This window comes from Heterocephalus glaber, unplaced genomic scaffold (genome assembly GCF_053883595.1).
Source record: "Heterocephalus glaber isolate CG9 unplaced genomic scaffold, H.glaber_assembly_v1.0 deba00000546, whole genome shotgun sequence".
In the NCBI taxonomy this organism is placed as follows: domain Eukaryota; kingdom Metazoa; phylum Chordata; class Mammalia; order Rodentia; family Bathyergidae; genus Heterocephalus; species Heterocephalus glaber.
The window spans coordinates 18611459-18626331 of NW_028258147.1; the positions used below are offsets into that span (position 1 = coordinate 18611459).

The following is a 14873-nucleotide window of genomic DNA, read 5'->3' on the forward strand; positions in this document are numbered from 1 at the left end:
TGAGTAGACTAAATGTTGAGTAGAAATTCTGACTCTCTTACTCAGCTACACACTGAAGAGATTTGCAGAAGCACAAAAACAACATCACTCCTTTCACTAATTTTAATAATAGATATTGAACAATAGTTATTTTTCATATAAATGTCATTTGTGTTAGTTTGTACCATATTTGCCTTTTTCAAATTTTTGTTAGTACACATTTGTAGGACATAATGATTGCATTCACTGTGGTGAACTGGTACATGTACATAACACATCTTAATTCTTTTTACGTCCCCTTTCCTCACCTCCTTCACTTCTCCCACCTCTTGGTCCTTCTCCTATTTGCAATATAGTTGTAACTGTTATTTTTTAAATGAATACTGTTAAATTTCCCAGTTTTAACTTTAGAAGTTAAGTAAATGGTAAATGTCAATAAATAAACCCATATATACAAAATCTAGGGGAACTTCAATAATTTTAAAGGGGTTCTGAGACCAGAATGTTTCAGAATCATTGGTCTATTATCATCCAGTTTTGATTGAAAAATGGAATCTATTACACCTAACATTTATACTTTGCCTTTTTACTTGATGATACAATTTAGACAATAATGATCAGAATAGCAACAATGAGTACTTACTATTCACGAAATCTTGTGCCAAGAGCTTTGCATGAACTATTCTATTAAATCCCTACACCACCACTATGAGTTGAGTACTAAGCCGGCATGGCACTCTAACACAGTAGATTAATAGGCCACTCTCTCAGAAATACTCACTTGCTATGTGATCTTGAACAAGAACTTATGTCAAGGGTAGTAAGGAAAATTAAAAGAGTTTGTATTTGTAAAGTGCTTAAAATAATGTCTAGAACACATGAAACACTGCAGAAATATTTGTCAGTAGTTAGCTGCAAATTCAAACTGAGACCAAATATAGTTACTCAGGACTGACAAGGGGCACTTCAACACTTCCAGAAGTTGTGGAAAAGATCTTAGGAGAACTAAGAAAGCATGGTTTCCCAAAATTAAGTGAATAAAATGTTTCAAGAAGGACTTGATGATCTAAGTTAAATGGGAGGCAAGATATGGAAAGAAGGTAGTGATGCAGAAAGAGAGAAACAGCAATGAAGAAGATGGCTCAAAGATGTGAAGAAAACTACAAAAAGCAGAGAAAACAGGTGATAAAGTCAGGGAACCTATGACTGACTTTCAAAGGAGCTGCAGATTTTTTTTTCTTAAATTCTTTTATTGGTACATTTTAGGTATACAATATGTTTACATTTATCATTGGGTGCTTGTACCTGTCCATGATGTATCTCGGTTCTTATTTTTTCCCCATTCCCTGTGCTCCCCCCGCCCACTCCTCCCTATTTACAAAGATTTTGTTTCCATTTTTTCCTTTTCTCACAATTTTTCCTTTCCCTTCTTTCCTTTCCCCTTCCCCTCCCACTTCTCCTACCCCTGTGGACCTTTTCTTCTTATTTCAAATTATCAATTATTCATTTTAATCATTTTAATCCTTATTTACACTTTTAGTTTCTCACACTAGAGAAACTATTCGGTATTTACACGTGTGCCCTATTTATTTCACTTAAGAGTATGGCCTCAATATGCATCCATTTAAGGAGCTGCAGATTTTAGAGAATCGAGGCAAACAATGATCCAGAAGCACATCAGAGGAGCAAAGAGCACTACCCACATCAGACCTCCTTCTTTCTCAGCTCTTCCACCACAACTCCACTGAAGCTTCCAAGTTCCTTTACTCTTCTTGCCCATTTTATTCCCTCTTAGGGAATCTCATCTGGGCAAAACAGCCCACCAAACAATGGTCAAGCCAAGGGGTGTTTTGAAGCCTTGAGCCCATCTATAGTGGAAGTTCTGACTACAAATGGATAAAAACTCAATGTCTGCCTTTGAAGCAATGTACACACCTCAGGATTCTCTAGACTAGTGATTCTTAATGCAGAATGGTCACCACCACCCCCTCCTAAGCTTAGAGACATCTAGCAATGTCTGGAGATACCTGGGTAGTAACATACATTGCTATTGGCATTTAGTAGGTAAAGGCCAAAGATGTTGCTAAACATCCTAAGTGCACAAGACAGACTCCCTCTTGTTCCCCCAACAAATAATTATTTGACCCAGAATGTCAACAGTGCCAAGGTTGAGAAACCATGCTCTATATCAAATGACCTGGGCAACAGGAACTTGTAAGTTCTTTCACAGGAGCAGACTATCCCATCTATACCAATTTATCCACACTAGGTCTGACAGGGCATGCTTGAGGGGGCCAACCACAGTCATCAATCTTATGAATTCCATTCCAAATTGACTGAAATGGGGCCAAGGAAAAATAGAGGAAAAACTTTAGGCTACGATTTAGGTAGATGTTAAAAAGAAAAATGTTACATACCAAATGTTAACTGTTACCAAATGTTAAATCACCAAAAATGAAAATAAATACATATACTTTTCCTTAAATTTAAGAAAGCAGAAAATTTAACTCTTTCATTTGAATAACAAATACCACCTTATAGTGAAGTTCCAAAGATACTATGCCAGCTTCTGCCCACTGCCAAAAGTCTAGCAGTAAGGTACTTACATACTCTTTTTTTTTTTGGTACCAGGGATCGAACTCTGGTCCTTGTGCTTGCACAGCAGGCAGCAAAACCACTGAGCTAAATCCCTGGCCCTTATATGCTCTTGATTACAAAAGAGAGCTAGTTAAAGTAAACATCCTAGGGATTCAAAACAATTAACATGTTGCTTTAGAAAATGAGAAGCTGCTATAGTATGGTGTCTTTTACTTCTTTTGGGACTATAACCAGGACAGGTATAGCTGGGTCAAATGGAATTTCTACTTTTAGGTTTTTGAGGAATTTTAATACTGATTTCCATAGTCATCATATTAGTTTACATTCCCATCAATAAAGCAATCATACTATAGCGATACATGGATACCCATGTTTACAGCAGTGCAGTTCACAGTTACTAGTCTCTGGAAACAGCCTAAATGCTCATCAACAGATGGATGGCTAAAGAAAATGTAATGTTTATCTACAAAATGGAATATTATTCAGGAATAAAATCATATCACCTGCAGGAAAATGGATGGAACTTGAGACCAAAATGTTAAGTGAAATATTTCAGACACAGAAAGTTTAATATTACATAGGTTGTTTTATATGAGAAACCTAAAATATAAATAAATAAAATAGAGATGGTAAGATACCAAAAGGCAGACCATTTGGAGATGGGGAAGGCTATCAGGGGAACGAGAGAGAGAGAAGGGTAAAGTAATCAAAATGATAAATGTTCTATACGTGTTTCAATTCCCCACTATGAACTTAACTATTATGTATTATAAATACACAGCAATAAAAAAAGAAAATGAGAAGCCACAAATCTTAAAGCTAAGGAATCAATGTACATTTACCTCATCATCATTTCATTGATGCTACTAATATTTTATTTACACATCAGCAGGGCCCACATCTCTGGGGTCTTCCATAAACCCAGAAAAAAAGGCAACATGTATTGGTATTTAAAGAATATGACAGGTTGTTTTAGAAATGTAATGCAAGAAACATACCTATCTATATAGATATAAACATGGATAAAATATGTATGTGTGCATATGTAGATACAGAAAGGTACCTACAGATATGTAGACACATATGTAGATAGAGAAAGAGATCACTGGATTAATTCATTCAAGAAAAGATAATCAGTTTGAGCTCATGGATATGCTCATTACCATGATTTGTTCATTATACACTGTGTACATGTATTAAAATGTCACAATGTACCCTGTAAATATGTATTATCATTAGTGAGTCAGTTAAAAATAAAAATACACTTAATTTTTAAAATTTAATTTAAAAAAAGAAAATCGGAATTATTCCCAAGATGTCCATGAGGAGAACAACAAATTATATAATAGCTTATGTAATATAGAAAAACAAAGGAAAATGTTGTAAATGACCATTAATTAATGGTGATTTTAAACCTCACTGAATTAAAACACGTAGCTGAGTAGAAAAGCAAGTTTCTGGCTGTTCCTCCTCTCTGCTTTCTGGCTGTCATAAACTGAACAGTTTTGCTCTGTCACACCCTTTTGCCATGAAGATTCTGTCTTGCAGCCCAATCATGTTCCGAATCCTCTGAAAACATGATCCAAATTAAACCTCTCCTCTTTTAAACTGTGGGTGACAGTTTGTCCCAGCAACAGGAAAGCTAACCAATACACATACCTATTGTATGCCAGGTGTTTTCACATACCTCATCTAATTTTCCTTATTAATTACTATTTTAGGTATGAATCATTATCCTCAATTTATGGAAGACTAAATGGGATGTCCATAATAAGTAAGTTGCCTTGTACCACAAAGCTAGTAAAGAGCAGCGCTAAGATTCACCACCAGGTTTTTTGACTGCCTGCCCAGTTTTTTCTACTGCATCCTAGACTTTCTTCTTAAACCTATTATTTGGGTTAGGTCAATTTAAAGGATTATAAATATAAAGTCATGTTAAATTAAAAAGTAAATCAGAGTAGATATATGGTATTAAAAGTATTGATGTTAATCACGAGATTTTTTACGTAAGATACTAAAAATGGTAAGCAGAATGAAACTGATTAAAAATGGAATTAAAAGTCAAAATTTGTTTTCCTATTAAATTGCTTAAGCTTATAACAAATAAAATCATTAAAATTTGCTTCTCCATGCATGCCTATTTCAGGCTAATTAGAGTTAAGAAGAGACAATAAAAACACAACACTGCATTAAAAGTTTACATGACTGAAACAGTTTAAGATAAATACTGCATGCTTCATAAAGTTCCCACTCCTTCAGAAACTGATAGCAGAATTCTTTGTTATATCAGGGATGGAATTTCTGTAAGCTAAGAAGATTTGAGAGCAATTTCATGTCTCACAGAAATCTCCTTTTCTTAAAATTAGCTTTACTGCTATAAAACATTCTTCTTCCTTCAATCAAAAGGATTTAATCCTATTTGAACATATATTATTTTCATAATCTTCCTCCATTTATTTCTCTCATCAGATCTGAGGACTACACTGCTGCTTAATGAAGTAGGCAGATCCAAGCCTGGGTCTCACTTTTGCCTTCCTCTTGTACTATAACTTGCAGAATAAGACAGATGGACCTTGACTTGCAAGCAAAGACAAGCAGAGAAAAGGTTGGCTAAGTTTACACAGTCCTGTGCTCAACTCTATGAACTCAAAGTTGAGCAAGATGTCACCTCTATCTTGCCCCTTGGTTTCTCTGTTTTTATAAAGGGCAGCTATCTATGTCTTCTAATTCAGGAATACAGTGGAAGAATGAATTCTGACAAAGGTTTTTCTAAGATTGTTTTTAAAAGAAACTGACTTATAAATACAATTCACACTCAGTTTATGAAAAGTATTTATTACTAACAGTAACAACTAAAATGTGAAAGTTCTTTAGTTTCTCTTAAAACTATTGTTCTGAAGTTACACAATAAACTCCCTAAGTTCTATTTCTTTGAAAGACTCCTACATATTCCCTTTCTTCTTCTTATGTTGACTACAACTGATAAAGTACCTTGTTTCTCAATAATCTAAAGATAAAATATAAGACATGTGTTTTTTTCCTTGCCCCCCCCCCAAAGGAATCTAGGAAAATGCTTGAAATGACTATGATAGGATTAGCTCATATTACTAAAGTTGAGGGTAGCAATTTGATCCATAATTTATTCAAACCTTCCTAACAACTCCACACAGAAAAGTTAGCTAAAATGCTGATCTCCTTATTGGTTTCCAGCTATAGGCCCAAAGGTTCACTAATGAGAACATCTATTGATTTTTTTTTAATATACCAGTCACCCTAATAAGAGCTTTGCATGTGTTAGCTTATTTAACTCTTACAGCGATCCTAAGGAGTTATTGTGAGGGACTATTATTGCTATCTCATCTAATAAATGAGGAAACTGGGGCACAGAAGTTGAGTAACTTGCCCAAGATCATTCATCTAGTCAATTGGAAGCTGATTCAAGAGCCTATTACCACCATACCATCATCTGTCTGTTAGGTCCATTCAGTGGGATCTACAGTTGTAACCCAGAAACATTTCCACAGATCCCAAACACAAATTCAGACTCACATCTCTCATCATTTTCACTGCTTCCCTGGTTCTCCCGAGTCTTCTGGCACACATTGCTAGTCTTCTTTTGATATAGACCAAGACATTGGTGTCACGTCCTAAAGGAGATATAAAAAACCAAAAATTTAAAAATCAAGAGCTTTCAGTAGAGCAGCAAGAAAAAACACAGAGGGCTCATTTGCCTTGCCCTTAAAGAAAAACCTCAGAATGAAGAGACTGGTCCTTCAGCTTTTTCTTACTGCCAGAAGCACTGACAGCTTTGTTAATAACAGAATGAATACAGAGTAATCTTATTGAGACTTCTAAAGGTCAAATAATGTACCCATATATGCAATCCATGCTTTTGAATTAGGATGCTAATATTTGATAATAAATACAATCTTTTGCCACAAAATTCTGGGACATAAATATACCCACATTATATTCAGTTCATAATCAAGAAAATTCCACACTCTTCAATGGTGCATGCTTTTGGTAAAGATGCACTGAGGTGAATCTCAGGTTGCATTCTGATGAACTATTATTTTTTTTCATTTTTGACATTAAGTCCAGAGAAGCCTCATCTTGAACTTCTGTTTTATATTATTCTTTCTCTAACACTGGTGACATCATAATCTTCTCCAGGTCCCCAAAGCAGCCGATTTTAGATGGAAATATAACACATTCCAGATATGACAAGAGTATACAACAAAATGAAAAACGACTCTAGTGTTAGAGAAAACACTGACAAGCTAAATAGTTATAACAATGGTCACTAAAATGGCCCTTAAAAAGTACATCAACAACTTCTTATCTTAATCTTTCATTTAATTATATGTCTTCTTGGATATGTTTCCAGATCAGTGAGAACATGCATATGCTTAATCCTCAATAAAATTACCATGTTTGAGAAAAATATGACACACCTGTTATAGATTAAGCACACATATAATATGTAGCTATTAAAAGATGTTAAGACAAACGTCTGAACATTTCAAGTTTTAAACAATGAGAACAAGATGTGTGCTGAAAATCTGCCAAGTACCTACAAATGATTTTAAAGATGTGATTATATTCTTTTGGGTAGACTTAGGCAACAGGTTGAAAGGATTTAATTTAGAGGATAAAAAAAATAAAATTTCTTAAGTTATATAATTTTATGTATTAATTGCCATTTAGTTCACAAAATAGAATTTACTATGTATCTTCAAAATGTACTGTTATACTTTTTTTAAAAAGCAAGATATAGATTTGACTAGAGGCCTCATTAACATATAAACTCACTACAGAATAAAAATAAAAATCTGGGCTGGGAACTTAGCTCAGTGGTTCCGCCACCTGCTTTGCAAGCGCAAGGTCCTGAGCTCGATCCCCGATACCAAAAAATAAAAAATATTGGTAGAAGTGCAGACTGGAAATCCACATGGAGATACCTCAAAGAACTAGGACTAGAGGTCCCATTTGACCCAGCTATTCCCCTACTGGGTATCTTCCCCAAAGAATTAAAAGAATCATACCACAGCGATATATATGCACCTATGTTTATAGCAGCAGTTTGTAATAGCTAAGGTTTGGAAATGGCCCAAGTGCCCATCAACTGGAAACTGGATAAAGAAGATTTTTTTTTTTTTATAAAATGGAGTACTACTCAGCCATAAAGAACGAGAAACTAGAGTCATTTATACCTAAATGGATGCATATTGAGGCCATACTCTTAAGTGAAATAAATAGGACACACATGTGAATACTGAATAGTATCTCTAGTGTGAGAAACTGAAAGTGTAAAAAAGGATGAAAATGGTTAAAATTAATGATTGATAATTTGAAATAGGAAAAGGTCCAAAGGTGGAGGGGTGGCGGGAGGGGAAGGGGAAAGGGAAGAAGGGAAAGGAAAAAGTATGAGAAAGAAAAAAAACATAGAAACAAAGTCTATATAAATAGGGAAGGGTAGTGGGGGTGAAGGGCACATAGGTAATGGGGAAAACAATAAGAACTAAGATACATCATGTTCAGGTACAAACACCCAATGATAAATGTAAATGTAATGTATACCTAAAATGTACCAATTAATATATAAATAAAAAATAAATAAAAATAAAAATCTGTATGTGGATGTGCTTATGTATACACAGAGTGTAAGGCAAAGATCTTCCTGGCACCTTCACTATAGCGATTAATGCAGTCAATTCCTACCAAATTCAAGTTTAATATTAAAATATAATTGCAAAATCTCAAGTATGAAGGAGGTTTTTCATACTCTCCAAAATGAAGGAGGGATGAAAGAAATGAGAACAATTCCACCTTAAGAAAACAACCCACATTTTGGCTGGAACATGAAAACATTTTTCTCCCAGAAGGACCACTGAGTTCTGCTTAAATAACCAACAAAAATAAGTCAAGGGCTCAGAGAATTCCAGAAATATTTTTGTCTTATTTCTACACTATTCCCTCATAATATCACTGACTCTGTTTAGTGTACAAAAGTGAAAGGTCTCAGATTTCAAAAAGTTATCTTAAATAAAAGCACTGTTTTAATACAAAAAATAATTAGTAACTGGTTCCACTGCCTGCCTTGAAAGCACAAGGTCCTGAGTTTGATCCCGGTAAAAAATATATATATATTAGGAACTAAAAATATTTTCTTTGTAGAAGCCAATTATCAATGTTTCTTAAATAAGAGCTAAATGTTGATACAATCACCAATATTATATTTTTAATTTTCCTATTTCAATTTATGCTGTAGAAGATGTATAAGATAAAACCTTTGATAACAGTAATTTAAGTCTTTTTTCTGAATTGAGACTTAAAATTATGAGACAGGGAAGCAACTGATCAACAGAAATACCTACAAATTCCGGGAAGATATAAGGTTACTGCTAAAGGTTATTACCTTTTATTTTTGGCATTGGGAGTCTATGGGAAGGAAAGAATGTTGTGAACATAAACATAATGAAGTTGTGTACCAAGTGCTCATGTAAAAAGGAGAAGGGGTATTAAAAACCAAGAAAAGCAAAAGCCAATATTTATTCTAATCTAAGAGAATCAAATTTTAAAGTGAACTTAAAATTTGCTATGATTATTCACTTTACAACTCTCCCAAACACATCAAACTGGAGGAAATCTTACTATGTTGGGCTTCATACTGGGATCCATGATGCTGTAGCTGCTGAGAACGCCGGTAACATCCATCTCCAGCCTTCAGGGCCTGCTTAAACAGTTTTTCTGCTTCAGCAATGGTTGTTGCTTCCTCTTCAGCCAAGAGAATGTAAGCAGTTGCACACCTGTCCATTCGGATAATAGCCACTATCAATTAAAAATCCAAGAGCCAGTAATAGAGTATAGGAGCTCATGCAGAAGGGCAAGGGGTTATGCCAAAACATGCAGAGTGGCCAATTGGTTCATGCACCCGTTTGCAGCTGCTGACACAAAATAATGGTACAAAAGAAATGTCTATATTTTAGCTTGGGAGGTAGGATGTGTAATGTTAGGGGTGTGGGCTCACATATGAACTCAGCCCCTCATTAGTGTGTCACTTTGTGCAAGTTATTACTCTGCCTCCCAGATATAGAACAATATAGAATATATTTGCTCACAGTCTGTTGTGAAGGTAAAGTAAGGTGATGCATGTGAAATGCTCAGTACAGTAGCCAGCCTGTGGTATATGCTCAATAATCAGTCAATAATGGCAATGATAATAGCTGCCATTAAATATCTCCTTCCAACAAAGTCAGAGGTTCATATATTTTTACTTTCATTTACTAAACACAAATTTTCTTCAATCTAAGGATTTCTTCAGAGTGAGAAATTAATTAAATCAAGTTATTCATTTTAAAAACTGCTTCAACATCTCAAAACAGCACTTATTTTCTGCTTCGGAGAACACTAGAAGAACGTACAGGTACTGATGTTTCTGAAGAGCTTAAGATCTGACTCAGCCACAGTAGCTAGGAAGAGTTAAATCTTATGCCTTTGACGACAAGCTACCATTTGTTGCTTAGTATATTAAGCACTGTACCAGGCACTTAACATATATCATCTCACATAATCCTTTCCTACCCTCTAAGATAGGACACCAGAAAGGATATGCAGTTAACAAAAGAACCAAGAAAACTCTTGAAAATTTAAACCTTCCAATCATATAAAGAACAACCCACTGCCAATGAAAGGGAGACTACTAGGGAAATGGTGAGGCCAAAACAGATCACACAGGTTCTGATCTGCACCCACCCTTTACTTTTCTTCTTCTTCATTGTCTCTCTGTGGTCATTTCCCTACTTATCTCCATGTCACCACAAGAGAAAAAATAAACAGAACGTAAAACCGAATGTTACTATTCATAAACTGTAACAGCCAGGTAGAATAAGCAGCCTGAACTTAACAGATAGTGTGAGGTTTGGGATCACTAGTTGAACTTATCCTTAAGGAGGGGTCTTAAAAGTTCTTTAGCCAATCCCTCTTAGGCAGGAACCAGCAATGGTGTTTCAAACTGAATGTGGTGAGGGAGCAAAAAAATGCCCAGAAAAAAAGCTGAAAAAGCAATTACTATGAAGGGCAGTATATATGACTTGGAAAAGAACAGTAATGATGCAGAAACTGTCCAGTGATTCACTGGAGAAAATAACTGGGCTAGACATCAGAAGAAACACTTTAGGCTTCAGATGCCTGTATATAAACATGGGCTAAGGGTAATGATGTGAAAATTGAGATTACAATACTGAGTAGTAGTAGATACAGTATCTGAGGAACTAGCTATAAGACTGCAGTTGGTAGGTTGGGAACTCAAGAATGGTTAAGGCTCACTTGCTTGCTTTACTTATTTACATTTCAAACAGTATTCTTAGGAGGAGAGGCAGAGTAGCACTACTGGCCAAGAAACAAACATCCATGTGGGAACTCATGAGTCTGGGGTAAAAACATGCTAAGAGCTTGTGAATGAAGGAAATAGAAGAGAGAAATAGAAGTGCTAATGGTTGGGGATTACAGAACAGACTGCTCAGCTCGATGGAAGATATAGATGATGCATCCTTGTCACAACACAATACACATACAGAAGCAAGAAAATGTGGTAATGGGGGTGTCAACCATCCAGGTATCTGCCAGAAGTCTCACTTGCTTAGAAGTAGGGCACTCTTGACAGGTTCTTGACTTACTTTGGTAACAATTTTATCTCCCAGATGGTAGAGGAAGCAATTAGGGGAACTTCAACTCTGGACCTAATTCTGACCAAGAAGAAAAAAATAGTTGGTGAAATGAAAATTGGTAGGAACATTCAGAGAGAGTTACTATGTCATTTTGGAGTTTAAGGTAATCAAAGAAGGGGAGGTGGGCTTCAAAATATTCAAAGGAAAGAAGTATGGTTCAATGGCATGAGACTCAAAAGGAAAAATGGTTTAAGAGCATCGAGCAGCTTCCAAATATCCAACTGTAACTGCAATCACAAATGATCCTCTTGGGAAGAAAAGAGAGGTAGACTTAAGTAACCAAAATGGCTTCACAGAGACCTCTCACTGGTCAGATTTTTGAAGGATGTGTAAAAAAAGATGGAAAAAGTGAATGTTATTAAACAATATAGGAAAGTGGAAAGAATTTATGAGAGCTAAAATAGCAAATTACCTGAGACTTGAAAAGAAAAAACATTCCCCGCCCAAACAGACCCACTAAAGACAACTACTCCATGTTTGTAAATTCTGTTTAAGGCCCTACAACACTCTCATTTCTCCAAAACAATACCAAAAACAAATAAGCAAAAAGCCAAACAAAAAACAATAGCAAATCAAGGAAAGTTTACAGTTAACAGTGGTAGATAATAAAAAGAAAGAAAAACTCTCTCACTTCTATCTTGTTCCTGACTTCTTATCAAGAAGAATGATTGTCAGACTGAAAAGGAGAAAAGAAATTCAACTCTGGAAGGTAAAAAGATAAAGACAGTAAACAACTCATCAATTCTAAATGACTTACTGTACTGGGATGGGCAAATCCCAGAAAGCCAAAAGACCCTGCAGGCAGGCCATGGAATTGCTCTCTATGGATAGCTGGGGAATTACAAAGGATGAAAAGAAGATGAAATGACAAATGCAGTATACATTTTTAGAAAAGGGAAGAAGGCTGACTTCTAAAACTATAGAAGAGTGATTTAGAAAGATAGTCTAATGGATTAATAAAAAGGATGGTCTCCAAGCATGTTAAAAAGAAAGTAATAACCACTAGCAGCCAGCTTTGATTCACTAAGAGTACATAAGTCAGGCTGTGCTAGTTTCATTTTCTCTAGTAGATTTATTATAAATTAATGATCCACAGCTATAACTTGCATTGTTAAGATCAAAATGGAGAAACACAGACTGAATCACACTATAACTACGTAGCTTAGGAGTTGGTTGAATAATACCGGAGAATGGTGATCCATGAACCTGTAGTATAGTTTCTATATATCATTCACAGGGTTCTGTTTCTGGACCTGATCCTTTTCTTACAAACATGGATGACAACACAGAAGGCAGGCATATCAAAGTTGTAGATAAGAAGGTGGAAAGAAATCATACAGATCAACTTGTTACAATGGTAGGATTCCAACTCTCATGTGATTTTTTTTTTTTTTCTCTAAGATCTCTGGAGAAGATTCTGTAACCATTTTCAGAAAAATCATAAAATAGTTTAACAATGACCACTTGGCAAGAATTGTGTTGAGGTGATTCAAGTGCCAGATGGGTGGTTGAGCTAAATGACCTTTAAGGTCTCGGCCAACCCTATGTTTTTATGACTCTAACTTTAAGAATCTTTCTCATTTTCTGAGATCTCCAGAAGACATTTCCCAGCCTTCCTTGGTAACCCATAGAATGTTCAACAACACTAAGGACAACATTTCCTCTTATCTTTGACTTGATCTTAAAATGTTTTTAAAATATTTTTTATCTAACGTCTTCATTGTGTTTCCCCACTAACAGAAGTTTTCCCAGAAAATGTGACAGTACACATGATCTTTCTACATCTGGAAGAATTTCCCTGTCAAAATGTTTTATATATATACAGAATTATATTTATTTAATGTCCTCACAATATTCCAGAGATAGCCTTTAAAGGATTTCATTTAAAATCATGGTAAAGACCCTGAATTGACTAAAACCACCATCACATGGCTGTCCATAAAATTTTCTAAGAAAATTTTATAAAACATACCCCCTAGATAACCGCCCCCGCAGTTCACGTGTATAGTCCAGTATAAGTATCCCATCAATAGCAACTGAATATACTCAGCAGAAGAGGAGATTTCCTTTTCAACAGTAAGATTTGCCCTCCCCTGCTTACTCATTTATCTCCAAGGCTTCATGAGCTGCAGAAATCCTAGCTTGAGGGTTTCTCTCTCTCCAAGCTTTCTGCATTACTATTTTAGAAAAAGAGAAAAAAGAAAGTCAATCGGTATATATGATTAGGAAGACCAAACTGATTCATTAATAGCTTTCAGCTACAAGAAACTATTTCATTACTAAGAGGGTCAGGGCAAATCTCCAAAGAAAAGGACCTCTAGGAGAGATTTTATTTCTATTACACAATAGCATCATTGGGTATTAGAGAACACATGTTATTTTAAACATTTTGAAACGGAATTGGTACTAATTTCATTTTATTTAGACACAGCATAGTTTCTACTGATCATTTTCCCAAGTACATCCTTGCTATGGGCTCTGGATATTAGAATAATTTGGAATCATTTGAAAGATTAGGAGTTGCGTCAATAAAACGTGCTTTAGGTTTCTGTTTCACATGTATACTTGTTTCTCAAATTTGCCTGCAAATCAAGAGCATTTTGTGAATATATTGTAAAAAATTCAATGGTTGGTAATATTTATTATACTATGATGTTCTGCCATGGTAAAAAGTACCTTTTTTAAAAAAAAAAGTAACAATTTTCTTAATTTGCTTCAAGAATTTTACTGTATTTTGTAAGTGAGTTTCTTAAAAGCATGTAGAACTTTCTTTTTTAAAAGATTTTTTTCACCTGTTTACTTTCAGTTTAATAACATAAAATATACCAGTAGAAATATCTGGAACTTGAGCAGTATGAAATGTATGCTAAACAAAATCTTCCCTAGGATGGAAAATACACATGGACTCCAGTAGCCAAAGCCATGCTCCCATTTAATGCTAGTAAACCTATAAACAGGCATAAATGTCACTAAAATACTGTATTTTCATTAGGATTCAGTGAATCCTAATTTCTAATTAGAAAATCATCAAGGAAATAACTCTTCATTCTATTTCAACTATGAATTTAATTAGCTTCATGTCAGACTTACATGTCTTCAAAATACATCAACACAACTTTGATGTATTGTTTTAAATCATGCTCTAAATTAAAATAAACTCCACTTCTACACTGATACTTCACTGTACATGATAAATATTTCAATATTTAAGTGTCAGAATTCTGGGTTTTACTAGTCAATCAGCAAGTTAGTATGTTGTGCAGTGGGTTCAATAGGGCAGATATTCTGAAAGCAGTAAACTTAATATTTAAGACAAGCTAAAAAATCCTCCCACCCAGCACTGTCTGAAGGATTTTCCATACTTGCATCTGCAGGACGCAGATGGTCCGAGTCACAAGTAAAGAATGTCTGGTGGTCCTGGGCAGAGAGATTCATGTCATAATAAGTCAAAGGCTCTCGTCCTGTCACCCAAGTATATCTGTAAGAAAAATGATAGTCAGATAGTTTTGAGAGTAAAGTCAGACATACTAAACAGTAAGCTGCAGATGAATTAAAATATAAACCATT

At 35.0% G+C, this 14873-nt stretch overlaps 1 protein-coding gene across 12 annotated transcripts in view; it reads right to left on the reverse strand.

Annotated features, from left to right (window-relative positions):
* Window positions 1–14873, reverse strand: part of St7 (suppression of tumorigenicity 7) — a 331512-nt gene that overhangs the window by 109393 nt on the left and 207246 nt on the right. For 6 of the 12 annotated variants that reach the window (XR_015448731.1, XM_087204602.1, XM_004865259.3 and 3 more), the window contains exons 5-9: window positions 14669–14784; window positions 13408–13483; window positions 11256–11324; window positions 9232–9386; window positions 6127–6224 (exon numbers count right to left, since the gene is read on the reverse strand). Coding sequence is in view for 11 of the 12 variants with exons in the window: in XM_087204602.1 (XP_087060728.1) it covers window positions 6127–6224; window positions 9232–9386; window positions 11256–11324; window positions 13408–13483; window positions 14669–14784 (514 nt within the window). In the remaining variant the exon portion in view is untranslated. The remainder of the gene's footprint in view (window positions 1–6126; window positions 6225–9231; window positions 9387–11255; window positions 11325–13407; window positions 13484–14668; window positions 14785–14873) is intronic. The other 6 variants (XM_087204605.1, XM_004865261.3, XM_087204606.1 and 3 more) reach the window with 1 other exon arrangement.